This window comes from Gekko japonicus, unplaced genomic scaffold (genome assembly GCF_001447785.1).
Source record: "Gekko japonicus isolate JY-2015 unplaced genomic scaffold, Gekko_japonicus_V1.1 scaffold1877, whole genome shotgun sequence".
NCBI classification, from domain to species: Eukaryota; Metazoa; Chordata; class Lepidosauria; order Squamata; family Gekkonidae; genus Gekko; species Gekko japonicus.
This window is the reverse complement of record NW_015170338.1, coordinates 197,842-225,465: the sequence shown is the minus strand read 5'-3', so window position 1 is coordinate 225,465 and position 27,624 is coordinate 197,842. Positions and strand designations below refer to the sequence as shown.

Here is a 27,624-nt window from a genome sequence, read left to right as displayed (position 1 = left end):
GTATTTACTATCACTTTTCTTTATATGTGTTTCCTGTAGGCAAATAATCTCTGGTTGTATTTTGGCAGTCTTGTGAAACGTCTTTCATCTTTTTTGTTGACTGTTTAAGCCATTTACATTTATCAATATAATTTTAAATTTTCTATCACTTAACATAACTGGTGTGTTTATTTCCTAAAACTCTCGGTTTTGTTTTTATATTGGTACCTTGTTAGTATTTGCAACGGTATTATCCTCAATTTTTTCTTCTTTCCCTGGCTTATCGTTTGCCTTCTCTTGTTCTTGTTCTGATTTTCCCTCCTCCATTCCCGTATCCTGGGTTTCTTCCTCTTCCTCTTCATCTTCTTCTCCTCCTTCTTCATCTTCGTCATCTCCTTCTTCTTTTTGCCAACCTAATTCCTCTCCATACTGTTCCAGGCAATTTTCTATTTTGAATACGGAGTCTATACGTTGCCTCCTACTCCTGAACGTAAATAAAACTCCTTCAGGTATCAGCCAATGATACACAATTCCGTTCTTTCTCAGTAGACTTGTTTGGGGGGGGGGGTTAAACCCCTGGAGGGGTATTTTTATTTTTTTCAATAAGACTACAAACTACAAAGAAAAATATAGGAAGGGGAACTACAACTATGGATAAAGGAAAGAAACCCACACTAACTAAAAACCCAAGAGTGGGAGACCCCCTTTATGTTAACCTTAATATTAGTATTAAAAGAGTTAGTAAAACAATATACTTGTAGAGTTCTTGTTTTTCACATTGTTCTGTATTAGTAAATTAGTTATTATGAGAGAACTTTCTTGATCAGGGGGGACAGTCTACGCATCCAACATGTGTAGATTCTGTGCTCGCTAACTAGTGATCGAATTCCTTGGCTTTGAAGATGGAGTCTATCTTCTCCCTTCTATCGTTGATTTTAAAGATGACAGCTTCAGGAATCGCCCACCTGTACTGTATATCATTTGTTTGAAGAAAAGTAATTAACTCCTTGTAGCTCTGCTGATGAATTTCAAATGGAATGTCTTTTAAAGTCTTGATAATTGTATTCCCAAATTTCAGTGGAGATGCTGAAGTTGCCTTTAGTATAGCATCTCTGGTCTGTCTTCTTGCAAATCTCACCACAATCTCTCCAGGCAGGCTATTTTTTTAAAGATAATTGGAGTAAGCCCTATAAGCTGTCTCCATGTCTTTTATTATTTCCTCCGCTGGCAAGCCTGTCACTGGAGCGATAATCTCACCCAGAGTCTTCTTCAAATCTTCTTTTTCTGTCTCAGGAACCCCCTGGAACCTGAGAATCATATTAGCCTTTTCCATTTGCAGCTGCAAAAAATGATTTTCTTGAAGATTTTGTTTCGTTTCCACTTCACCCATTCTTTTCTTCATCTTCTTGCTTGAGGTGTCCATCTCTGTAAGTTTCTCAGCCACCAGCTCCACTTTTTTTCCCGTTTCTGGAAGCTTTCGCTGTTGTGAAGTGAAGTTTTGATTTAACGAGGTCAGTTGCTGGTTAATACCCTCGAGCTGATCCATCACTGGCTTGAGCATATCCGCTAACAGCTTCATGACGTCAGCTCCCTCTTCCAACCTTGGACTCTATCAGGCTTCGCTTTAAACTTTCCTCGGAATGCCGCAATTTTTCAACTTTGTTTACACTTTCAAACGGCTTCTCCCGGGCTCGAAGCACTCGTCAGTTCGCTATTTGCACTCAAGTAAGAAGAACAAATCAGTCAATCCTCAAAGAAATCAACCCTGACTGTTCCCTGGAAGGCCAGATAATGAAACTGAAGCTCAAATACTTTGGCCACCAAATGAGAAGGGAGCACTCACTGGAGAAGACCCTGATGCTGGGAAGGATTGAAGGTCAAAGAAGACGGGGACGGCAAAGGATGAGATGGTTAGACAGTGTCATCGATGCAACGAACATGAAGTTGAGCAAACTTCAGAGGATGGCGGAAGACCGGATGGCCTGGAGGGAGCTGGTCCATGGGGTCGCAAAGAGTCGGACTCGACTGTGCGACTGAACAACAACAAAGTCTCTCAAAATACACACGCTGTTTGTTTCCTCCCACTCCCCCTTCGCTGCGTTTATCTGTCGTTGTGCTTCAGATGCGTCCCTCTTTGTGCTCTGCTTTTCCCACGGGGAGGGGGGGTGCCGTTTATCAAAGTTTGTTTACTTAGAACTCACATTCATTGTTGGTCACATTCCTGACCCCGCTCACATCGATCGTTGTTCCGCTCGGTCTCCCCCGCTTGTCCCGGTCGGGTTAGCTTGTGCCCTAAGGCCACTCTTCGATAGGACCGTCAGAGCGGAGAGAAGCCTCGATTCTCCGGCATCAAGCCGTCAAAGAGGCTATCCATCAAAGCCCTCTGGCCTGGAGCCTTTTACAAAGGCTCTGTGGGAGTGCCACTTGAGGTGGCACCCCTCCATGCCGATGGTGTGCTGATCGACTCCCCAAGCTCTGGGGAGAGCGACCGCCATCGCCAATCCATAGACCGGACTCAGTAGACTTGTTAAAAGTCCATATTCTTTCCTTTTTTCTCTAACTCGCCAGGGTGTTTCTTTTAAAAAGTTAATCTCCATATTGTTTATTATTATCTTCTTTTCATTGGCTGCTTTTATGATTTTATCTTTCATTTCTCTTCTATAGAACTTTATGTGCATTTCGCTTGGTTTTTTAAATTTCCTAGCAAAAGCTGAGTTCCTACGATATACAGCCTCTATTTCTTTAGATATTTCCTCTTTGGTTCCTACCTCTGTTTTGCCAAGTTCTCTACCAGTATCTCTTTAAGATCTTTTTTTATGTCTTCTGGAATATTCTGGCACCTCATTACCAGCGCTGCTTTATTCATCTCAATATGTATTAATGATTCCTCTATTTTGTCATTCTTTAACTTCAGCTTTATTTGTAATTTTTATAATTTCTTGTCTATTCTCCCTTATTTGTTTTTTTATTTCTTCAGTTTCAACTTTAATATGTTCTGTCAGTCTTATTTTTTCATGGATTGGTTCAATTACCTTCTTCATTGTCTGCAATACACACTCCTGTATCATCGATTTTAGGTCCTTGAGCTATAGTTGCATGTTACTCATTGTGTTTATTTTTAGCTGTACTTGACCTGGTGATGGTATGGACGGCTTCCTATTACTACCACTACTACCACTCCCTCCCGTTGCCATGTAATCTCTAGTGTTTTCTTATTTTATATTTTCTGTTTATTGTTTATTTATTGTTAGTTCCCTATTATTCCTTTGCTTGCTTTATTTTTGTTTGTTCTGGTCTTATATCTTTTGATTACACTAATCTTAGTTTTCCACCCTTGTTTCAATTTCCTAATTTATGTCCATCTTGCTTCTTAGTGTATTTATATCCTGCTTCTACTTCCTTCTTGTACCTCTCTCGTATCTATAGCCAAACTTCCTTCTTTCTCCCTACTCCCTTTCCCCTGTTTTGTTGGTATAGCGCTGTTTATTCTGTTCATGCAATCTACTATTGTATTCAATCCACCTCCACCTTGCTGTGTTTATATTTACTTAGTCACTCTTTAGCTTTGTATTAACTCCAGTCTATCAATGAAGCTTTAGGCAGTGCTTGCTGTTTTCCCCTGTAGTTTGCACGAGTCACGTCGCTTCCCTTCTCCACTCTCCACTCGCCCCCGCTTTCCACCGCATTGTTTTCCTCCGCTACGTCAGCACGCCGCCTCACGCCATTCCACCCCTCTGCGTTCTGTTCCTGCCTCCTCCACGCCTCTTCCGCTCAGTCCGATCTCCTCTCCCCGATCTGTACCATCACGCCGCCAAAGTGGACACTGGAAAATTTAAAGTGATACGGCTCTTACTCCTCAGCACCTCGGAAAAGTGGAGAAAAAGCGAAGAAAAAGTATTTAATCCCTATATATATGTCTAAACTCCCTTTCCTTTCCCCCCCCTTCACCCTTAAGGTCTCTTCCCTTTACCCCTATTACAGCCATTAACTTGTTTAGTAGCCGGTTCCCCCCCCCTTTTTGCTGTACTTAGTTTTCTTTTGCCCGTTATCTGCTTTCCCCTGCACACTTAAAGATGACTAAAGTAGCAGTATTTTGTTGTTCTACTTAGCTTTGGCTAGTTTCCTCTGGTGTTCCTTCCCATTTCACGTTCACTCCTCCCTTTGACTCCTTTGGTTCTCCGTTGGCTTCTCTGTTGCTCAGCGTTCTAGCGTCGAGCCTCCTATGGTTCTTTGCTTCAGAGACTGCTCATTCTTCTGCAAGTTTTGCCAGTTCTTGCAGAAGTTAGCAGAAAATCTCCCTGCCCAGGCTCTCTCTTCGTGAGAGCCCTTGGGGTGTTGGAATTCACATATAAAACCATAGGATAGTTGTTGTGTGAGGAGAGCCCTTCACACACCCAACCTTCTTCGTTCAGTCTGGATTTCTGATCAGCAATACTTATATGGATCACAGTCCAGTGAAATAGAGTTCACTGTATTGATTTTATTATGGCATCTCCTAAGGCACATGTTCCATCTATTATTATTCATTTATTATTTACTCCAGTTATACCCTTCCGTTTTCCCCAGTAGTTGCCCAAAGCAGGTTACATCTTTCTCCTCTCCTCCATTTTATCTTCACAACAACCTGGTGAAGCAAGTTAGGCTGAGAGTGGGAGACTGGCCCAAGATCACCCAGCAAGCACCCATGTCAGATTGAGGATACAAACCTGGGTCTCCTAGATCTTCATGTGATACTAACTTCTACGCCACACTGGCTCTCATTTCTCCCATGACAGTTCAGCAGAGCACTGACATATAAGTGCTTGTTTATACGCGCAGTACTTAATGAAATTTGGTCCACAGTATTTAAGAGGAAAAGTTAAGAAAATGATGATAGCAGCTTTAAATGATGTTGTGAAAATGATTGATGGTGCTGATCAAATCCTTTGCTTCCCTGTTCCCACATAAATTATTCATAACGCTTAAAAAGTCAAAAGAACATAGTTGATCATAGTGTCTAATAACCAGCGCTGGAATGGAGCACCTACGAAGTGAAATGTTCATTAAAAAAAATAAGCTACTGCTTTGATTCCCGTGGACTGGGAGAAAGGTGAAATCAAAATATTTTCAATAAATGTAGTAAACGATTTTCTTCTCTTTTAGGACATGTGCATATCACAGATTTCAATATTGCCACAGTACTAAACAAGGACATGCAGGTCACCACCATTGCCGGTACAAAGCCATACATGGGTGAGTAGTTAATAGCTGACATTCAGGTTACTTATGTGGGTACGACTTATCATATATGGCTTTGGTTTTTAACTGAGGATATAGAGTGTTGATGCATCTTCCTTAAACCACAGCCATCACACTACACTTCCTCAGTCCTTTTAAAGCCCCAATTGCAACCAGAGCAATATATATTTTTAGAAGTAAAGTGCTAACTGACAGCATTGTTCTGTCAAGTGTGAATGGGGCACCCATGTTAATGACTAATCGTTAATTTGCAGTGTAATCTTAAGAATTTATGTTTACGTGTTTTAATTGAATTATTTTATATTTAACTATATTTTAATTGCTCAAATGTTTTAATAGTTTTATGTTCCCAGTCTTGTAAACCCTGATAGGATGGAAAGGTTGCATAAAAATGTCTTAAATAAAGAAAATAAAAAATACAGCATTCTATGGCCAGTGGACTTAAAAGCATGTAACACTGCTTAGGATTGTCCTGTAGAAGAATGAGGATAAACATGAATTTGAATGAACAGGTCATGGTTAATTGCTTACATCGGGGCTTGGGTTTCACCTAAGATCACTTGAGGATCTTCTGTTTCAACCTTTCACTTTAGATGGGGGTACCATTTCTGTGGGCCATGATGGTGAACATAGTATTTCGCCTCCTCCCCAAACATATGCTGCTGCTGCTGCTAAAAAATGATTCAGCATGAATTATTATAATAGTAGCTGAGTGGTTGCACAGGCACTTGTTCAGCAGGTATGTCACGTTGGTGACAGAGATGAGTACAGAGAACAATTTCCACACTTGGGTGGCGACAGAGCCAGTGTAGTGGTTAAGAGCAGTGGACACTAATCTGGAAAACTGGGCTTGATTCCCCACTCCTCCACATGAAGACTGTGGGGTGACTTTGGGCCAGTCACAGTTATCTCAGAAATCTCTCAGCCCCACCTACCTCACAAGGTTCCTGTTGTGGTGAGAGGAAGGGAAGGGGATTGTAAGCTGTTTTGAGACTCCTTAGGGTAGAAAAAAGTGGGCTATAGAAACCTACTCTTCTTCTCTTATATTGATGAATTTGTGACCCACCTGCATCAAACCGTTAGTCAAGATGTGACCTGGAAATTATGTAAAAGGTTGTAAAGAAAAGGAGAAGAAGAGGAAGGTGATGAGTCAGCTTCCCGGAGCCTGGTGTTTTTGTGCAGTGAACTTTTGAACTTTCACATGTGCCTGTAAAACATGGTAAAAATAGCTCCAATTTTCTTGACCATAGTCTTAGATACCGTGGTGACAAAAACTAGAACAATATGTTATTACTTCCATCTTTCCATTAGCTAGGTGAAAATGTATTCTTTGTCTAGTTTTTGAACAGGTCTCCTCTCATTCAGAAATTCTAACCAAGTTAGCACAGTAGCATAGTCTCTGATTAAACAGTTAGTGGTCCTGTAATCTGATAAAATAATGTTGGTTTAAACTAGGCAGGCTTTGATCTGGACTCAGGTTCCCTCTGTCCATGAATAACTTTCCTTGTGTATAAAAAAGGAAAGAATGGAGACCAGTTTCAAGGTGTACCAGTGGAGAAATTCAACACAAGAGATATTTTGAAATGTTTCACAAGTGTAAAACACAGAGCCCTGGTAGTAGTAACAAGAACAAAAAAGTATACTTTAGAGAGTGGGTAGGTGATCTATCCAGCCTAACCCCCCCCCATACACAAACATGGAAAAGGTTATGTACCCCTCTCTTGTAGCGTAGGGGGAAGGGGTGGGCTTTGCCATGGCCATGAGAGGGGAGAGAAGACCTCCTTTATGCTGCCTCCTTGTACGTGCTTCATGGGGGGGGGGTAGGGGAAGGCTGTATAGGGGTCAGTGGTCACTGTAAAGCTGGGAATGAATGAACAGAGGAGGCCAGACTGCTCTGCATCCCAACAATGACCTGGCTGCACCACAACTGGGGGTGTGAATAGGGCTGGCCTGTGGGTACAGCAGATCCCAGCTTTTTGCTTCAATGTAAAGATGAATAATCTTGGCCCTTTAATTATCTCATACGACAGTGTCGGCTGTCCTCATTTCCATGCCCACATGCAAAACATCTGTGATTAAGAGGAAGGGCTTCTAAGGCTTCCCTTGATCCTTTGCTGGGAAAGCTGACAGGCCCTGTTTAATGCCGTCTCTACTGTGCTTGCTCCTGGACTTTGTGTTCATATTCCAAATGTAGTTATCAACTTCACATCCTCCTTGTGGCCCCACTCCATTCTCAGCATATTCAGTCCTCAGTTATATGGTACAGTTTTGAAATGCATGATGAGAGAAAGATTTTCTTCCCCTATCTGTGAAACCTAAGAGACAGGAATGAGTTCATGGGCTAGTTGGACTGAGAATAGAAAGTACTAAGAACATTTGAAGGAGCTTCTGATCTGTTTTTACATGTAGGGTTTGATCCCTATATCTGTGTGATTCAGAAGGTATTGACTGTGATTGCAGAGCACCTACATTAGGGTGATTCCAGACTTTTTCATCTGCAGGCCAGTTTGCTTGTTTGAGCCATTGTGTAATGTTTTATGACTAAGCGTGTGAGCAAAACTCGAATGCACAGCTTTTAAAAGCCTGAACTTCAGTGACTTCTGAAACAAGATGCATTAGTAAACTGACTATAGCAATATTTTATGAATGCTTGATCCTACAATGGATCTTGTTGTGTTTACTACAGAATCATGCAAGAATATTCAGTAACATATACTATCCAGAGACTAGATTACAGAAGGGTTTATCCTGCTTTTCTTCCACGGACCTCATGATATCATACAAGGTCTCCCCCTTCTTTGCTTGACCTTCACAACAATCCTGTGAAGTAGGCTAGGCTGAGAGAGAATGACTGTGAAGTAGGCTAGGCTGAGAGAGAATGACTGACCCATGGTCACCTAGTGAGCCACTGCACCATAGTGGCTTTCCTCCCACCTGTTCCCTGGTCAGAAGTGTCAATAGAAGGGGCCAAATACTATTTGTGAGTGTGTTTGAGTGTGTTTAAAAGGTATCTCCATTCTCCAACATCTTCTCAAAACAAAAACAGTAGCAGTAATTTACCATAAACTAATAAAATAAATGAATGAATACCACATACATACAACAGAAAATGAGAACTATACCTGGTAAATAAAAACAGTTGTATGCTTACACTATAGAATGAGTGTTTATTTCCACAAGGGACAACGAAGCCTATAGAACTGGTATAAGATTGCAATTTAAAGTAAAACATATTTTTTTCAGCACCTGAGATGTTCAGCTCCACAAAACCTATTGGCTACTCCTATGCCGTTGACTGGTGGTCATTGGGTGTAACAGCCTATGAACTTCTGAGAGGCCGGGTACTGTACCATTCATTCACATGTTATCTGGCTGTCATTTGTAGGGTGTCCAGAAATCATCTGCATCAAAATCTTTATGCATTTTGTGATGTACTCATTAAAATTCTAGACAGACTCACTTCACTCTAGCAGGCAAATTATCTATTTGATAAATGTGAATTTCTAACATGGGAGTTGTCATAAACTTTCAGGAGTTTAGAAATTGCAAGGGGGGAGAATCTGTCTTTAAAAAGACACTGTACAGTCATAGAATTGACCCTGCAGTTTGAGGAAGAAATGAACCACTGTGTGTGAATTAGTAATCTAACACATTTCATGTTCTGACATGTCTTGCTACTGGGTAGTAACCCATTTGCAAAGTTTGCTGTATGTTGCCTGGGAGAGTTTAGAAGTCTGGTAGGCAATCCATTGGTGAATTTCTTGTCCTGCAAGATCCCAGAAAAGGGGGGAATCTAGAATTTTGTGGTGATTTTGTGATGATGTATGCACAAGTAGTTCCTTTGGGTGAAGTCTTAGAGAGAAACTGTCACCTGGCACAAATTGAAAACTGATAGTCAGCTGGATGAGCACTGGCAGTAAAAAAACCTTTCAATATGCTTCCAGCTGTGCGCAGGCTTCTCCCCTGCTTCTACATGTGGCTGTCCAGGATTGTAGCCTGGTCTATCTTCTAGCCATTTTTAATAGGTGGAGGATATTTGTGTGTATGTTTGCGTGATATAAATAAATATCTATAATCAATTAAATTTGAGGCAGAGCAACACCTGTAACTGAGAGCACATGCCACTCAGTCATTCCAGAACCACTAATGGAATAAGATCTCAGGCAAAACATTGCTCTGCTGTCTCCCCCCACAAGGAGCATTTTGTGAATTATTTTGGGTTATAGGGAGAAGGCAAGGAAGTCCCATTTGCTGACAAATCCCTTCCAATGACAGAGATATTTCACAGCATTCTACCCTGTGTATCCTCAAGGGTTTTGACTGCTTACTTTATTGTCTTTTCTGTCACACATAAGCATTAGTAATGGCCTCTTGATAAAGTTGTTAACTGAAGTGAAAACATTTAATAGTAAATGGCCTTCTAGTGCAGCAGCAACAGCAGCATTTGTCAGATGTGGGCTACTTTAAAACATTAACCGTTTCAGGGCTTTGGTGTAATACAAAACTCAAATAATACAAAACTCAGATGCTCATAACTAGCTTCAGTACAGGAATTATAAGGTGTTCAGCATTCTTCTCTGTATAAAAAAGATCTCGGAAGTAAAGGTTGCTTATAATTCTGAAATATGAATATCTCTAAAACTTTTTTGTATCTCCCCAGACTCTTTCTATATGCCTTCTAACAGTCTCAGTGATCTAGAAGTGTGGTAGGCAACCTCTTTGGCAAATGGTTCCACAAGTCAAGACCAAAGCATGAGAGAGTGCTGCCCTGCTGCATAGGACATATTACAGTACTAGACAAGCACAGAGAGGAACGCCTGAATGCCTATTGCAACTGTTGTTGCTTCTGCCACAGATTCCCGTAACAAGGTCCACTTGTGGTGCTTGGATGGTCACGTGTGGCCTTAATTTAACTTGCTCTTCCAGAAACTGCTGACAGCCATAATAGAATGAGTGATGCTGCTGCAATTCTGCATTTAGTTTAGACAGTTCTTCATACTGAAGTACCTATTATCAAGCTACATTTTAACATTTCCTTGTTGAAAATCATGTATATTCAGGAGTCTGTCACCTCCTCAAAGGAGATAAAAGTGGGACCATATCTCTGCACTATTTAGAAGTCTTAATAGATGTAGTTCCAACTCCGGAAAATAAATTAGAAATACAGTATTTAAGTATTTCAGGGCATATGAGAAGGGGTTTTGTTTTGAAAAAGAACCTCAGCAGTTAATTGATTTCTTATGAATGCAGGTTGTTAGTGAAGTGCTACTTGGACACCTGTGCAAACCCTTGATCTTTGCCATTCCATTCATTTTTGTTTTTTAAATGTAGCTTTGTTGTCGTTGCCAACATCTCCTGCACTGACCTATGTGCTTCAATTGAATTAGGCTCCCCAGTGACAGTAATTCAATTGAGAAAGGAGGGGCCTGGGGAACTGAGGGTGGGAGAGTGTGAGCCATGCATAGAACAGCACAAACAGTGGTGTTTTCTAGATTGCCTTAATGCTCCATTTCATTCCCTGATGTTACCCTTTCCCCCCCTTGTGTCTAGACAACTACATCCCCCACTCGCCCCCACCCCCCCCCCCCCCCCCGGTTCTTTCCTAAACTAGTTTGTTCCCGTACTTTCTGTTTTCCATTGCGGAATGAATTTGCAAGATAGCCTCTTGCTTGGAATCTGAACATTTCCCCCACCTCTTGGGTTTTTTACCCAAAACCTACCCAGAAAGAGTGGGTTTGGGCAGCGAACTTAAAACAAAAAAAATTGCATGCCAGCGTTGAAAAGTTTCAGTGCTGGAGGGTGCCTGCGCTGAATCATTCAGTCCCATTGAGAGGCCTGACACCAGCTCCTGTTGCTCTGCTTATACAGGAAGCGGACTCAAGTTGAACTTACGGTTGCCAAACCTCCTGGTTTGGCAGGGGTCCCCCACTCAGGGCCGGCTCACCCGCTAGGTGAGCTAGGCATTCACCTAGGGCGTGCCGGCCCTCAGGGGCGCTAAACTGCACCCCGCCTGGGCGTGCCCCCCCGCCCGCCAAAGAGCCGCTGCTGCCCTGTGCGCCACGGCTGGCCCTGAGCGCGCCTGGCCCTCGCAGCGCCTGGAGCGGCCTCCGGGGGAGCAGGCGGGGTGAATTTTAGGAATGCCCCTCGTCGCCCGCAGCCCGGCCAGGGAAGGGCCCGCGGGGGAAGGGGAGGGGCGGTCCGCTCAGGAGGAGCCCAGCGGAGGCAGAAAGGCGACCCGTCCGCTTCTGGGCAGTCCCCCTTGCCACCCGCAGCCCTCCTGAAGGGACTTTCTCTGCCCCCTTCTGTCTCCAGCAGCGGGGAGGGGGGGAGGAAGGCGCCCCCATTGCAGATCCCGGGGGGGAGAAGAGGGGTGGGGGAGCTGCCTCACTCCTCCAGTCACAGGACGCGGGGGGCCCCGCGGAGGTCAGGCGCATGAGGAAATGCCGACTCCCTGCAGTTAAAGGGGTCCCTTTAACTGCAGGGAGCCGGTGTTCTGTGTGCCCGATCTCCACGGAGGTTGGACGCACGAGGAAACTCCGGCTTCCTGCAGTTAAAGGAGGCCCTTTAACTGCAGGGAGCCAGCGCCCCTGTCGGGTGGGTGGACGGGGGGACATCCCCAGCGTGACATCATCATGTCGGGGATGCCCCCACCCCCCCCCGGGATGCCCCCCCAAAGTTCCCTGCTGGGGGTGAAAAGAGGACTTGGCAACCCTAGTTGAACTCTCTAGAGATCATAGTGGGATTCCACCCCCTGCCTTCCCCCCAAAAAACTTTAATGAAAAGAGAAATCGCCAGCTGCAAAGGTGCTGCTTTGATTTCCACTAAGTTCTCCCAAGCAATCTAAGTGAGGGAAATTGACTATACAGTAAAAAATGTGCTTGGAGATTCTGAGTCAATCTTCAAGGTGATATTGGGGGGATTCTGCAATTCCAGTTCCTTAAAAACCAGATATTGAGATGTTTACCAGAACAATACAGAGAGAGACTGAAGAAGATTCACAGTAGTAATCATAAGCCTCAGCAGTGTATGGAAGGGGGAAGAGAGAGCAATGTTCTGGCTACTTTGAATGCCTTGGGTCCCATCCCCACCCCTTGCTTTAAACCATAGTAGATGTACTAAAGCTAGTGGGGCTACTCTCATGTAAGAGGATCACGCCCTGCCCATGTGTTCTAGGGCAGGCTCGTCCTGGAAGTGTGATTGTGTGTGATAAGTGGGGAGTGTACTTTAACGGGAATTGCATAGCCCCCTTGAGGCTGCTGAAACACTGCAATGCTTCAGCACATGTGCAAAAAACAAACCAAAACCCCCGAAACCCCCCCTGAAAAATCAATTATTAATGTGAAGGTGAACAGATGGAACTGTGATGGGGGGTAAATGGGAAAAAAGCCCGTGTAAATGTGAATTGATCACACCAATGGTGTGATAATCAGAACCGCCACAACACCCATGAAACTCAAAAGGCAGCTGCAGTCTGGAAAATGCCAGTGAGTGTCTGTTTGGAGACCTCTTTCCAAAGATTAGATTTGTGTTACTGTTTGGAGACCTCTTTCCAAAATTAGATTTGTGTTGCTGGACAAATTTTTTCTTTGCTTCCCCCCCCCCCCAACAGAGGCCATATCATATCCGCTCAAGCACTGCTGCAACGGAAATTGCCCATGTGTTCAAGACAGCCACAGTAATGTATCCTGCTGCTTGGTCAAAGGATATGGTGTCATTAATCCAAAAGGTGAGTGTACTTTGGAGGCAGGTTAACCCCAGACACGGGTAAGAATTCTGTACTTGAATGGAAGCCCAATAAAGCAGGGATGAGACATGTTCAGGATTCACAGAACACCAGCCTTGCATCTTCTTTTCCTCTCATATTTGGTAACGTCTGCTAGTACGAGGTGCACAATCTTGTAATTAATGTTCTCTCTAAACTGTGGAGTCTCATGAGCCAGAAGACCTAATAGGATTAAAGTTGTGTGTGAGCCTACATTTAAAAAATCACGGAAAGAAAGAGAGAGAGGGAGGGAGGGAGGAGAAAGAGCGCCCCCATCAGCACTTTGCTTTAAAGGACTGGCAGCAGTTAGAGTCCTCCATTTCGCTCCCCCCGCCCACTTCCAAGCAGGGGGAAGTAAAAGGGAGTGCTGAAATGGTTTCCTGTCCTTTAAAGCGAACGGTGTAGAGGGTCCACCTGTCAGCTGTTCACTTTAAAGGGTGGGCAGCCATTAGTGTCATCCGTTTCGCTCCCACCCCCCATCCCCAGGTGGAAAATGCTTGGTAAAATCAGTAAAAGTCAGTTTTTTCATCTTGGTCATTAATTTCTCAGGGTTTTTTTTTTTAAAGGGTGAGTAAAGTCAGTATTTCTTTGTTTATGTGAATGCAGTTTGCGGGTTTTTTTTGTTTTCGTTACTGCATTTTGGAGAAAACATGTGACTTCCCAGTGAGAAGACAGATTTTTTCCATTCTGGGTAATGAAAACAATTTCAGCTGACTCACTTTTGAGCCTTCTTGTGAACATATTGGTGAAACTTTCCAGTTTGTGTTTCCAAATGCAGTGCCCCAGCATTTTTCCGTCTCAAGGACAAAGGCACAGTATCTAACAACAGATGCGCTGGCCCCATATTTCAGAAAACAGTAGCTTAAGGACTTTCATGCTGCATATTACACCTTATGCTATGATGAAACCACCAGTGCAGCATCTTACAAAGAATTGCTGGTAGCTGTTAGATACTGCTCACCAACCAAAACATGATTGTGACCAGGGAACTCCAGACTTTTTTATGGGTTTGGCAACAGCTAAAGATATTTACAGTAAATGGGATGAAGCTTTGGATTTGGCACAACTTCCTTGGTCAAAACTGCTAATACTAAGTAATGATGGGCCAAATGTCAACAAGGCTGTCACTAAACTCATGAATGATTATCTTATTTTGACAGAGACCGATTTCCCACAGCCGCTGCTCTGCGCTCACTCCTTTCTTTGCCCCAATGGTACATTCAGTTTCCCACTCGAAGCCGCGCGGCTGCATTTTGACCCGCGGCTTTGCCCGATTTTGCCTGCGGTTTCGTAATCCTCAAAAAACAGGGTTATGAAACCGCGGGGAAAATCGGGCGAAGCTGTGGGCCAAAATGTGGCCACGGGCTTCAAGTGGGAAATTGACATGTACTATCGGGGCAAAGAGAGGAGCGAGCGCAGAGCTGCTGTGGAAAATCGATCAGAGAGACAGCCTGTAGTAGATACTGGCATTTGTAACATTCATATAGTCCATAATGAGTTCCGTAGGGGCATGGCAGAACTGGGAGATGATGCATCAAATTTAATTTCCCCTCTTCGTGGGTTTTTTTTTTGAAGGGTGGCCATCATGATGGGAAGATTTCACAAAAATTCAAAGAGATCTCGGTATCCCAAATCATTGTTTCTTGAAACATGTTTCTTCTAGGTGGTTATCACTAGAGAGTGCTGCTGCAAGACTGATTGAACAGTGGCCTGCAGTTACAAAGTACTTTAAGTACTTTGGGTACTTACTTTAGGCACTTTGTTCCTAAGAGTAAAAGTGATTTGGTGAAATCTTCCAGAAAGTATAGAGACATAATTAACCTCTTAAAACTTGTGACAATGAAAGCAGAGGTGATGTTTTGTTGCAAGAGTGCCTACTTATTTACAAAGTTCACTGGAGTGTTTCAGAAAGACGAACTTTTGGTGCATGTAATGCAGTATTTGGCGAGGTTTTTTGGCCAGTAAAATAAGTAATTTCGACCCTTTGACTAGTTTCCACCCCTGCCCGTGCTTCCAAGCAAAGGGAAGCCAAAGGGAGTGCCGAAATGGCTTCCCACTCTTTAAACCAAACTGCTAACTGGCAGACTCACCAATCAGCTGTTCACTTTAAATGACTGGCAGCTCCCGCTCCCTTCCTCCCCAGGAAAGGGGGAAGGAGACCTTGGCCAGTGGGGGGAGGGGAGGCTTGGCTTTGTGCCTCTTCCCCCTCTTGTGATGAAGGTAGCCAGGCAGGGCGGTGTGCAGCGCAGTGGTGGCAGCCCAGGGAGAGAGGTGGGGGAGAGTTTCCTCGCCCTGCACTCAGCCAGGGATCTGTATGCTGGGGGCTGGGAATTTGTGCACCAGTGCAGGCTAGCGCAACTTAGAGGGAGCACTGCTTGTAATACTGACTTTCTTCCTCCCCACAGAACTTCATTGGCTCCCACAGCTAGCAGCAAAGTTTCTTCACATTAAGTGTTTTGTATTACTAGTCATTATTAAAGAGAGGAGAGATGGGGCTGCTCTTTTCAGTGGTTGCCCTGAGTCTCCTGTAACGTAAGAAAATAAGGGAAGCCATGTTGGATCATGCCAATGGCCCATCCAGTTGAACATTCTGTGTTGCACAGTGGCCCAAAACCAGGTGCCATCAGGTGGTCCACCAGCAGGGCCAGAACTCCAGAACAGTGTTCCCTCTAAGCTGAGTTAGTGCGAACTAGCTCACAGTTTTTTAGCCTCCGGCTCACACATTTTTGTCTTCGCTCAGGAACGACGCCTCCAGAGCAAACTCACTGATGCAGCAGCCAAATCGCTCGCTCACAGCTTTCATGCTGGTAGCTCACAAAGTAGAATTTTTGCTCACGAGACTCCACAGCTTAGAGGGAGCATTGCTCCAGAAAACCCCCCCCCCAACTTAGCATCAAGAATACAGAGCATTAGTGCCCAGGACATAGTGTTCCATCTATACCTTGTGGCTAATAGCCACTGGTGGACTTCTGCTCCATATGTTTATACAATTGCCTTTTGAAACTGTCTATGCTTGTAGCCATCTCCACTTCCTGCAGCAGTGAATTCCATGTGTTAATTACTCTTTGGGTGAAGAAATACTTCCTTTTATCCATTCTAAGCTTACTGTGCATTAATTTCATTGAGTGTCTAGGAGTTCTTGTATAGTGAGAAAGGGAGAAAAGTACTTCTTTTTCTGCCTTCTGTATCCCATGCGTAATTGTGTAAACCTCTATCATGTCACCCCTCAGTAGTTGTTTCTCCAAGCTAAAAAGCCCTAACCTCTTTAACCTTTCTTTTGAGGGTGTGTGAATATGCCTGGAAGTCGTGGTTGATTTCTGGCAACCCCTAGTGGGGCTTGGATGTTTCAGAGAGGTGCCTGCCTCTGCATCCCAGCCCTGGTATTCCTTGGAGGTCTCCCTTCCAAGTACTTGCCAGGGTTGGCCCTGCTTAGCTTCCGAGATCTGATGAGACTGGGCTTGCCTGGGCTATCCAGGTCAGGGCCCTCTTTCACTTTTCTTCATAGGGAAGCTGCTCCATTCCCATAGTAATTTTAATTGCTTTTTTTCTGTACCTTTTCCCAATGCTATATCTTATTTGAGGTGTGGTGACCAGAACTGTACGCAACATTCCTAATGAGGCCACACCATAGATTTGTTCTCACGTCCTTTCATAATATTCCCCCAGCACAGCATTTGCCTTTTTTATTGCAATCGCACACTGAGTCAACTTCTTCAGTGATTTATCTACGACTCCAAGGTCTCTTTCCTAGTCAGTTACTGCCAGTTCGGACCCAATCAGCATATATCTATAGTTAGGTTTTTTGGTTTCAATGTGCATTACTTTCGATTTGCCCACATTGAACCTCATTTGCCACATTGATGCCCACTCATTCAGCCTCGACAGATCCCTCTGGAGCTCCGCACAGAACTGCCTGGTTCTCTCACTGTCTTGAACATCTTAGAGTCATCTGCAAACTTGGCCACTTCACTGCTTATTTGTAAATCCAAATAATTAATGTACACATTAAAAAGCACCAGGCCTAGTACCAAGCCCTGCAGTACCCTAGTGGTTATTACATTCCACTGTGAAAACTGCCCATTTATAGTCACTCCCTGTTTCCTGTTAATTAACCAGTTTTTAATCCACAAGAGGACTCTTATCCCATGACTGCTGAGTTTACTTAGGAGCCTTTGATGAGGAATTTTATTAAAAGCATTCTGGAAGTCTAGTTAAACAACATCTATGGGTCACCCTTGGCCACATGTTTGTTCACTCCCTCAAAGAATTCTAAAAGATTAGTGATACAAGATCTTCCCTTCCAGAATCCATGTTGATTCTTCCTCAATAGCTTTTGTTCATCAATGTGCCTACTAATTCTGTCTTTAATAATGAATTCCACCAATAAAGGCTGACTTGACTTGAATTGAATTGAATTCCACCAACTTGCCTTTTTTTAAAGATGGGGGTTTAATTAGCTACCTTCCAGTCCTTGGGAATGGAGGCAGATTTTAGTGACAGATCGCATATTTTTGTCAGAGATCCACAAGTTCTCATTTGAGTTCTTTCATAACTCTTGGATGTATGCCATCTGGGCCATTTTTAATTTGTCAATCAGTCACAGGACCTCTTCTCTCATCACCTCAATTTGACTCAAATCACAGTTCTGGAGCTGGCAATCACTTCCCATCTTCGACAGTGAAGACAGAGGCAAAAAAAAAGGCATTCAGATTCTCTGCCATTTCCATTGTCCTTTAGTAATCCTTTCACCCCCTTGGTCATCCAAAGGCCCCACTGCCTCTTTGGCTGTTTTTCTGCTTCTAACATATTTGAGGAAATTTTAATTGTTGGTCTTTATGTTTTTCCCAGTATGTTCCTCATAGTCCCCTTTTGCCTCTGATCACCAGAGTCTGTGCTACCTTTTGTTTACCTCACTTGGACTGGCTTTCCACTGCTTAAGGGAATCCTTCTTAACTTTTACTGCTTCCATTACTTAATTTGTTAACCATGCAGACTTTTTAATACCTATTCATACCTTTCCTAACCTGCTGTACACACGGCATCTGAGCTTCCAATATTTTAGTTTTAAATAGTCTCCAAGTTTCCCAAAGGGATTTGACCCTCCTTCCCTTCCCTTTCATTTTCTTCTTCACAAGTCCTCTTATTTGAGAGAAGTTACCCTTTCTAAAGTTAAATGTGGTTGTGTTGGTCTTTTTGGGCAACTCCTTATTTACATAAATGCTAAACTTAATAGCATCATGGTCACTGTTCCCAACTGGTGCTATCACATTTACATCTCTCACCAAGTTTTGAGCATTACTTAGGACCAAGTCCAGGATCGCCCCCTCCCCCCGGTAGATTCTGTGACCATCTGCTCCATGGCACAGTCATTGAGAGTATCTAGAAGCCCAGTCTCTTTTTCCTGACTTGAACACATATTAACCCAATCAATATGTGTGTATTTAAAACCACTTATTATGACACAGTTATTTCATCTAGCTGCTTTCCTTAATTTTTTTTGCAGTTTTAAAATCATCTCTAACCTTTGATCTGGTGGGTGATAACAAACTCCCAGAGTTCAGCTTCCTTCTGGGCCCACTATTTCCACCTACAGCATTTCTGTAAGCAAATCTGTTTCTCTTAGGATCTCAGTTTTACTGGACTGTAAACTCTCTCTGACTTACAGAGCCACTCCATCTCTGAACCTTCCCTCCCTATCATTCCGATACCACTTATATCCAGGAATCACTCTGTCCCACTGATTAGCCTCATCCCACCAAATTTCTGAAATGCCCACAATATCTATGTTCTCCTCTGTCACTCATTCCAGCTCCTGCATTTTACCTTGGACATTTCTAGCCTTTGCATATAAAAACATCTAGTTCCATCTTGAAGTCTACAAGTCTTTTGGAGCTTCAAGAGACTTTCTACTGTGGGAATTTCCAGGCATCACATTTACCCTGTGGGAAAGTGGCAGTCTAAACTCTATGTCACTTGACAGCATTTATTCATAACAGCTGTTCACACATTTTACATAGCAATACTACTCTGGCTGTTTGCCAACAATGATATTTTTCACTAGCGTAAGAATTCTCAGAAAATATGCCAAAAGGCCTTCTTCATTAGAAAGAGAGGAAAGATTGGAATGAGAAGCAATTTTGAAGGATCTGTCCACTTATTCGTAATTGCTTGGAGGACCAGACGTTGACCAAAAAAAATTACAAGAACTACTTTTTCAGCCTTTTTTTGGCTGAATTTGTTTTTATTTTTCAGTAATCTCATTCAACACTAATAACATAAATTTGGATACAGGAGCAACCACAGCTCTATCCTTCTAAGCAATAAAAGTAAATAATATAAAAGTTCAGCCTATTTTTGGAAATGGGAATATATTGGCAATGATTGAAAACATGATTTAATGAAAGCTGATACTAATTTTCAGTGAAAAGCACAAGGACAGAGTGGCTGTAAGCAGGAGGCCTTAGTGCATATGTAAAATCCACACACATACACGGTCTGCCTTGTTCTTTTCCAAGAGCTGAACAATGGGCAGAATCCATCAAAAATTATTCACAACTCATGGTGCAGTCCTCAAGCGCCACGAACTGGGTAAGGGTAGGGTTGGTGCTGAGTACTTACAAGGTTGTAACCAATGCTCCCTCTAAGCTGTGGAGTTTTGTGAGCAAAAATTCTACTTTGTAATCTACTGGCATTAAAGTTATGAGCCAGCAATTCAGCTACTGCATAAATTAGTTTGCTCTGGAGCCACCCTTTCTGAGCTAAGACAAAAAAGGTGTGAGCCAGAGGCTAAAAATCTGTGAGCTAGCTCACTCTAACTCAGCTTAGAGGGGATACTGGTTGTAACTCTGAAGTTATTTATTTGTTGTTCAGAATATTTAAATTGTTTTAAATAATAAAATATTAAAAGTGCCTGAGATGGCACTCAATATTTCAAACAAACAGTAAAACAAAAATTACAACCAATCTCTATAGAATAATCCTCTTAGTGTATTGGCCGTTTCCATCTCTCCCATTGGCTGTGCAATGCGCTCCATCAGCCATTGGCCCATCAGCTGCCACTCAAGAGTACTCACGTGCCATTGGCTGGGTGCTGGGTCTGCTCCTTTTCCCCACCCACTCCCACTTCAGCCACTGTTTCCTGTCAGAATAACTGGCAAACGGCTGTCTCGCCTGACGACACTTCTCCTGCTTGGCTCCTCTGTGGGACTAACTTTTCCCTCAGTAGCTATTGGTAGGCAACCAAGGTTGGTTCTATCAGTAAAAAGACAAAGGAAGGAAACCCTTTCCAGTCTTTTGTGAGGAAGTCATTGGGGCCAGTTTTGACTAGGGTTGCCAGCTCCAGGTTAGGAAATTCCGGGATATTCTGTGTCTAAGGAAGCCAGTCTAAGGAAGCCAGAGTTTGGGGAGGGGAGAGGCCTCAGCTGAACAGAATGCCATAGAGCCCACCCTCCAAAGCAGTTATTTTCTCCAGGAGGGTAAGAGATCTGTTGTCTGGAGTTCAGTTTTGATACCCGGAAATAATCAGGCTCCACCTGGAGGTTGGCTACCCTAGGCATAGCAGTCAGCGTTTCCGAGCAGGGTCTGCCAGATCCAGATTCTTTCTGTGGAAGCTGTGATTTTGGACCAGTCACAGACTTTCAGCATAACCCCCACCCACTGCCAGCTTGGCCACTTTCCTGTCAGAATAGGCTGTGAAAACGGCTCTCTCCTGCTTGGCTCTGCCATGGCTGGCTACTGAGGTAAACCAGCAGCTGTCAGACCATTTTCTTCAACCCCCTGCTGTGTGGCTGACTTTCCCCTAGAGTTCTTAATCTCCAGGTGGGACCTGGAGATCTCCCGCTGTTACAATTGATCTCCAGATGACAGAGATCAGTTCCCCTGGAGAAAATGGCTGCTTTGGAGGGTAGACCCTATGGCATTATACCCTGCTGAGTCCTTCCCCTCCCCAAATGCTGCCCTCCACCAGATCCATCCCCCAAATTTCCAGGTATTTCCCTACTCAGAGCTTGCAACCCTACTTTCTCCTCAGTGCCTGTTGCTAGGCAACCAAGCTTGGTTCTGTCAGTAAAAGGAGAGGGAGACCTTTCCTATGCTTATTTTGGCCTTTGGGAGAAAACTCATTGGGGCCAGTCCTGACTAGGGTTGCCAGCTTCAGGTAGGCAAATTCCTGGAGATTTTATGGTAAAGTCTATGGAAGCCAGGGTTTGGGGAGGGGAGAGTCGTAGCAGTCAGTGCTTCAGAGCAGGGTCTGCTAGACCCAGGTTCTTGCTGTGGAAGTTAAGTGGGTGATTTTGGATCAGTCACAGACTTTCAGCCTAAGCTACCTCACAGGGTTGTTGTGCAAGTCAAAAGGGGGAGAGGAGAATCATGTAAGCTGCTTTGGTCCCCATTGCAGAGGAAAACTACTTTTCCTCCAGGGGAACCATTGTTGCCAATCCCCAGGTGAGGACTGGAGATCACTCAGAATTACAACTGCTCTCCAGATGGCAGAGATCAGTTCCCCCTGGAGAAAATGGTGGACTCTGTGTCCTTATACTCTACTGAGATGGCCCCTGTATGACAGCCAATGTGACGTAGCAGTCAGGGCTTCAGAGCACAGTAGAGGCTGCAGGTGGGGGGGAGATGGAAAGCTGAAGAGTGAGAGGCAGATAATGGCAGGTTGATGCTTGGCTGGGAAGGAGATAGGGTTGCCAACTCCAGGTTGGGAAATTCCTGGAGACTTGAGGGGTGGAGCCTGGAGAGGGTGAGGTTTCAGGAGGGGTGGGACCTCAGAAAGGTACAATGCCATAGACTTCACCCTCCAAACCAACCGGTCCCTCCTGGGGAGCCACTGTTGCCAATCTCCAGGTGGGGGCTAGAGATCACTCAGAATTACAACTGCTCTCTAGGAGGGTGGGGGAGGAGATGGAAAGCTGAAATAAGAGGGGCAGATAAAGGTAAGTTAATGGTTGGCTGGGAAGGAGATAGGGTTGCCAACTCTAGGTTGGGAAATTCCTGGAGATTTGAGGGGTGAAGCCTGGAGAGGGTGGAGTTTGAGGAGGGGTGGGGCGTCAGACAGGTACAGTGCCATAAACTCCACCCTCCAAACTAGCCATTTCCTCCTGGAGAAACACTGTTGCCAATCTCCAGGTGGGGGCTAGAGATCACTCAGAATTACAACTGCTCTCTAGCAGGGAGGGGGGAGGAGATGAAAAGCTGAAGTCAGGGGGGCAGGCAAAGGTAGGTTGATGGTTGGCTGGGAAGGAGATAGGGTTGCCACCTCCAGGTTGGGAAATTCCTGGAGATTTGAGGGGTGGAGCCTGGAGAGGGTGGAGTTTGAGGAGTTATGGGACCTTAGACAGGTACAATGCCATAGAGTCCACCCTCTAAACCAGCCATTTCCTCCTGGGAAACCATTGCTGTCAATGTCCAGGTGAGGGCTGGAGATCACTCAAAATTACAACTGCTCTTCAGGTAGCAGAGATCAGTTCCTCTGGAGAAAATTCATTCCGTGTAATTATACCCCGCTGAGGTCGCCACAGCAAACTGATGCTGAGTGCCCAAGGCCAGGGCACTCTCCCAGAGCCTCTTTCTATAGTTCATTGTACTTATTTCCACAATGGGCCTTATTCCTAGTAAACAATAAAGCCAGAAGAGAAACAGCTCCTCAAAGCAAATAGCAATAAAAGCATCATGGGTATGAATTGTACAATAACCCTTCCCCCTGAAAAGCATACAATTTAACAGAATGTTTGTGGGAATAGGAATAAAGAAGTTTTAATCTGGAGTCTAAAGCTTAACAAGTTGTATGCCATGGGAACCAGTGATATTCCAGTGTCAAGGGGCCACCTCAGAGAAGGCCCAGAATTACTATCTCACTTCTCAAGTTAAGAACACAAGTTTAAGTCCTGTCAAGCAGTGGCAAAGTAAAAGCACCATAGAAAAGTTGTATGATGGCTCATATTTAGGGAAATAATTTTACCCAGATTTGAATATCTTCTGAATACACAGCACTGCTGAATACACAGTACAGTTTAAACCTAAACTGGCCAGGTCAAATGTAATATTTATGTAGATTTCTGTTACTTATTCATATATTTGGCTCCAAACTGGGCCATAGAATGAGGATCAGCAGATCCACAAAATGGAATTATGGACAGATAGAGGGAATTTGGAATTAGAATTTTTCTACAAACCTGAAATAAATTCTAAGTTTGCAGGAAATTTTATTCTTTTTTAAACAGTGGGTGATTAAAACTGCCCAAAATAATAGAAACAATGCCTGTAACTTTAAGAAAAGAATGCCCACTGAGTTCTCAATTACTATTTTAGAGATTGTTAGGAAACTACAAAAATATTGCTGAGTGTTCCAAGCACCGGTCCTTGGAACACAAAGTTTTTTGGGGGAGGCAACTAGGGTGAACTAGGAGGCCAGAACAGCTCTGGATAGGGTCCTGTCCCCTTTCCCTGAGGGACGAGAACTCACTGGGGACAGGCACAGTGACAACCACTGGAGACTTGTTGCCTATCCACCCAGCAGCCATTGTGTAACTGCGCCAAACCTAGCCCAGCCCCCACAACTGGTCACTGTGCAACTTAGTCAGACTTTTCTCATGGAGAGGCTGCCGGGGAGAGGTAAGGAGGGAAGTAGGAGGAAAAGGAAGCAGATAAAGGTGGTTTGGCTAGTGGGTGGCAAGAAGGGAAGGAAGCAGGAAAGCGGGGGAGGCTAAGAGGGCTGCCAGCAAAGGGGAAGAGGAAATAGTGGGAGAGGCAGATGCAAGGGAAAATGAGATGTCCTCTGAAAGTGCTTGAGGTTCTTCTGCTTTTTTTAAAAAAATTGGGTGCCATGATATTCTGAAAATTGCCCTTTTGTGCCTTCTTGAATTAATGATACAGTGTTACCATTTTTTTAATTTCTGCTTTGGCCTACTGCATCTGTTTTAGCAACAATATGTATTATAGATGAGACCAACTGGGATGTCAGACTTTTTCCTGGCTCTTGTGTGTCTAGTGAATTTCATGAGTAAAGGTTCATTGCATCAGGTAAGGCAGTTTTTACATTTGAAGGGGAAAAGCTGGTTGTGCAACGTGTAGCTGTTGTCAATTCAGAGCAGAACAGGGAAGAGAATGGAAATCAAATGTTCACTGCAGCCAGTGTAAACTTTATGTTTGCATTACAGGCGGATTAGAGGAACAGTTGAACAAAAAGAGAACAACTGCAACAGAAATCAAAACCAGAAAAGAAGTTGTAGAGAAACAATATCTAAATGAATGAAATTGAAAAGTTATTGAACTAAAATGCAAAATATATTAGAACTTGTTCCTAAGTTTATGAATTTATTGACAAAAAAGTCTTTATGTCTGTCAAAACAAAGAATAACAGGGGTGTATAATATAAAAATGAGTACAAAATACCCCTTTGTACATCACACAGTAATGACTGTCTCATAAACTTCAAAGATAAAAGACCAAACGTGTCTTCTTCCATGGTAATGAAATATAAAACAATACACAACGGAATGTTACAAAAATGCAAGGAATGTATACTAAGCAAAGAGCCAGGGCTGCTTTATATCATGCTGTTGAAATCTAAAAAAACTGTAAAATGCGAAATCAATAAATTACCAAATTCAAAATAAAAAATGAATTTAATCAATTACCTCATCGTATAGGCATTGTTAGTGCAGCAAATTGCCTCAATGGAGAGAAAAAATCTCAAAGGCACCTAATTCACTGTCCTGTAAATAACTTAAAACATGTTTCCACTAAAATATATATAATTAACCAGACATGAATAAGAGATGCCAAAATGTAAGTATGTATACAAACCTGTCCTGGCTCTGAATAACATATAGTCATATTCCTGTCCTTCCAAATAGCAAATATAGCCAAGACGTTAGCACACAATGAGTAGATAAAAGGCTCTTAATGTCCTTAATGAACACACCTATGATAACTGTAGATGTCACATCAATTAAAGGAGTATACTCTATTACTAAAACATAAAAATAACATACAGTGGCAAACAGTTACAAAAACCTAAATTAAGGACCACAAAAATATTAAAGTATCTTGTCCAGTCAAGCTCCTCATTCAGACCCATAACATCCATGGTTTTCAGGGCATAGATCCAAAAGGCCTCTTGCCTTTTGAGTTGTTGATAAAGCTGAAGTCCTGAGGCTGGGACTTCCTCAATAATCCAGAAATGAAGGTCCTTGTCGGTATGTTTTGCAACAGAGAAATGTTTCACCAGATGTGCTGAACTCTGTCCAGTTCTAATGCAGCTCTTATGTTCTGTAATCCTTGTCCTAACTGGTCCTGTAGTGATCCCAACGTACATAAGCTTACAGAGACATTGTACTACATATATTACTTCTCCGGTGTTACAATTCATAAACCCTTTAATATAATATCTCATTGTACACATATAATTTTCAAATGAGTTAACCTTCAGATGATTCTGGTAAACACTACAGTGTCCATATGGGAAATATTCTCTTGTTTTTCCTTCTACGGTTGAAAATGGTTTGAGAGATGTAGTTCTGAACTTACAATGGACCAACCTGTCCCTTAAATTCTTTGAGCATTTAAAGCCAAACAGAGGTTTAAGACTACATCTCAGGATATCTGATAAAAGATGCCAGTGGTTGTAAATTATCCCCTTCATCTTGTTGGACAAGTCATCATAGGTGAGAGGAGTAACTAATATCTTCATTTCTTTAGATCTACATTTAGGTGTTAATAAAAGTGACCTATCAATACTTCTAGCCTTCTGTAGGCTCTGCTTCAAAATTCTAGATGAATACCACCTTGTTTTGAACTTATCTATTAGTGCACAAGTCTGTTTCTAAAAATCTGTAGTATTACTACAGTTTGTACGTAGCCTCAACTATCTGAGAATAAGGTAAATTCTGTTTCAGATGTCGAGGGTGAAAACTATCAAAAGTTAACAAAGAGTTGACATCTGTAGGCTTCTTGTACACATTAGTACAAATAGAGGAACCATCCCAATTGATCCGAACATCCAAAAAAACAAATTTGATGGCAATCAAATTTAATATCAAATCTGATAGATTCATGGACTGAATTAATATACTCCCCAAATTGCATTAGTACCTCCTTAGGGCCCTTCCAAATCATGAAAATGTCATCCAAAACATTTTAATATACTTGCCAAAGACATTATTTTCACGAAAAATAGATTGTGTTCAAAATGGTCCACAAACAAATTGGCTACTTCAGACGCAAATTTGCATCCCATGGCCATTTCTGAAACTTACCCCCAAAATTCCTCTTTGAATTGAAAGAAGTTCCCCCCCCAAGACTAATTCCACCAAGGGGCAAAAAAAAAGTGGGGAGGATTCAAATTATCCTCTTTTTAAATTAAGAATAATTCCAATAATATCCATTGCTTCTGTTTGAGGCATATTGGTATATAATGAAATTACATCCATAGTTACAAATAAGGCATCTTCTATATCTGACTCTATCTGATTCACCATGTTCAAAAAGTTCATCGTATCCTTCAGATATGATCTAGTTAAAGGGACAAAAGGCTTTAAAAATAGTCCACATAAGAAGCTAGAGGCTCAAGAATAGAGCCACACCCCGAAACAACGTCTATCTGGTACAGGGATGAAACCTTTATGAATCTTGGGAAGCAAATAAAACTGAGGTATTCTTCCCTTAGATTCCAAAAGATATATATATGTGGATTTAAGAATGTGTCCTTCCAATAAAGCCACTTCTTTTTTTTTCTTTTGGCCCCCCAAAGAGGATTTTTTTTATTTTTGCATTTTCTACACACTACATATATGGGATGGGGAAAGGAATACTAGTGCACTATCACTATTACTATTGGAAATGGGTCAGGGAATTCTAGATACATATAATCTACTGGATGGGGGGGGAACTACGATTCTATTCTAAATCTCCTACTGGATATAGTGAAGGGATAAAGACTAATACAAATCACGATCTAAAAAGCTTAAAAATAGATCTTTTTAACCTATTAGTACTGGTAAATGGCAGAAAGTGAAGAGGACCTTAAGAGCCTCTTGCTCAGAGTGAAAGAGGAGAGCGCAAAAGTGGGCTTGAAGCTCAACATCAAAAAAACTAAGATCATGGCATCCGGCCCCATCACTCCTTGGCAAATAGAAGGGGTAGTCGTGGAAGTAGTGACAGACTTCACGTTCCTGGGATCCCAAATCACCGCAGACTGTGACAGCAGCCATTAAATTAAATTAAAAGACGCCTGCTTCTTGGGAGGAAAGCGATGGCGAACCTAAACAGCATGATAAAAAGTAGAGACATCACCCTGCTAACAAAAGTCCGCATGGTCAAAGCAATGGTATTCCCAGTAGTCATGTATGGCTGCGAGAGTTGGACTATAAGGAAGGCCGAGCGCCGAAGAATAGATTCTTTTGAACTATGGTGCTGGAGAAGACTCTTGAGAGTCCCTTGGACTGCAAAAAGATCAAATCAGTCAATCCTAAAAGAAATCAACCCTGACTGTTCCCTGGAAGGCCAGATAATGAAAATGAAGCTCAAATACTTTGGCCACCAAATGAGAAGGGAGCACTCACTAGAGAAGACCCTGATGCTGGGAAAGATTGAAGGCCAAAGAAGACGGGGACGGCAAAGGATGAGATGGTTAGACAGTGTCA

The 27,624-nt window shown here is 43.0% G+C and overlaps 1 protein-coding gene across 1 annotated transcript in view; it reads left to right on the top strand.

Annotated features, from left to right (window-relative positions):
- Window positions 1-27,624, top strand: part of STK32A (serine/threonine kinase 32A) — a 123,678-nt gene that overhangs the window by 84,601 nt on the left and 11,453 nt on the right. Inside the window, exons 4-6 of the mRNA XM_015418159.1 lie at window positions 5,122-5,211; window positions 8,461-8,558; window positions 12,827-12,943. Coding sequence (XP_015273645.1) covers window positions 5,122-5,211; window positions 8,461-8,558; window positions 12,827-12,943 — 305 coding nt within the window. The remainder of the gene's footprint in view (window positions 1-5,121; window positions 5,212-8,460; window positions 8,559-12,826; window positions 12,944-27,624) is intronic.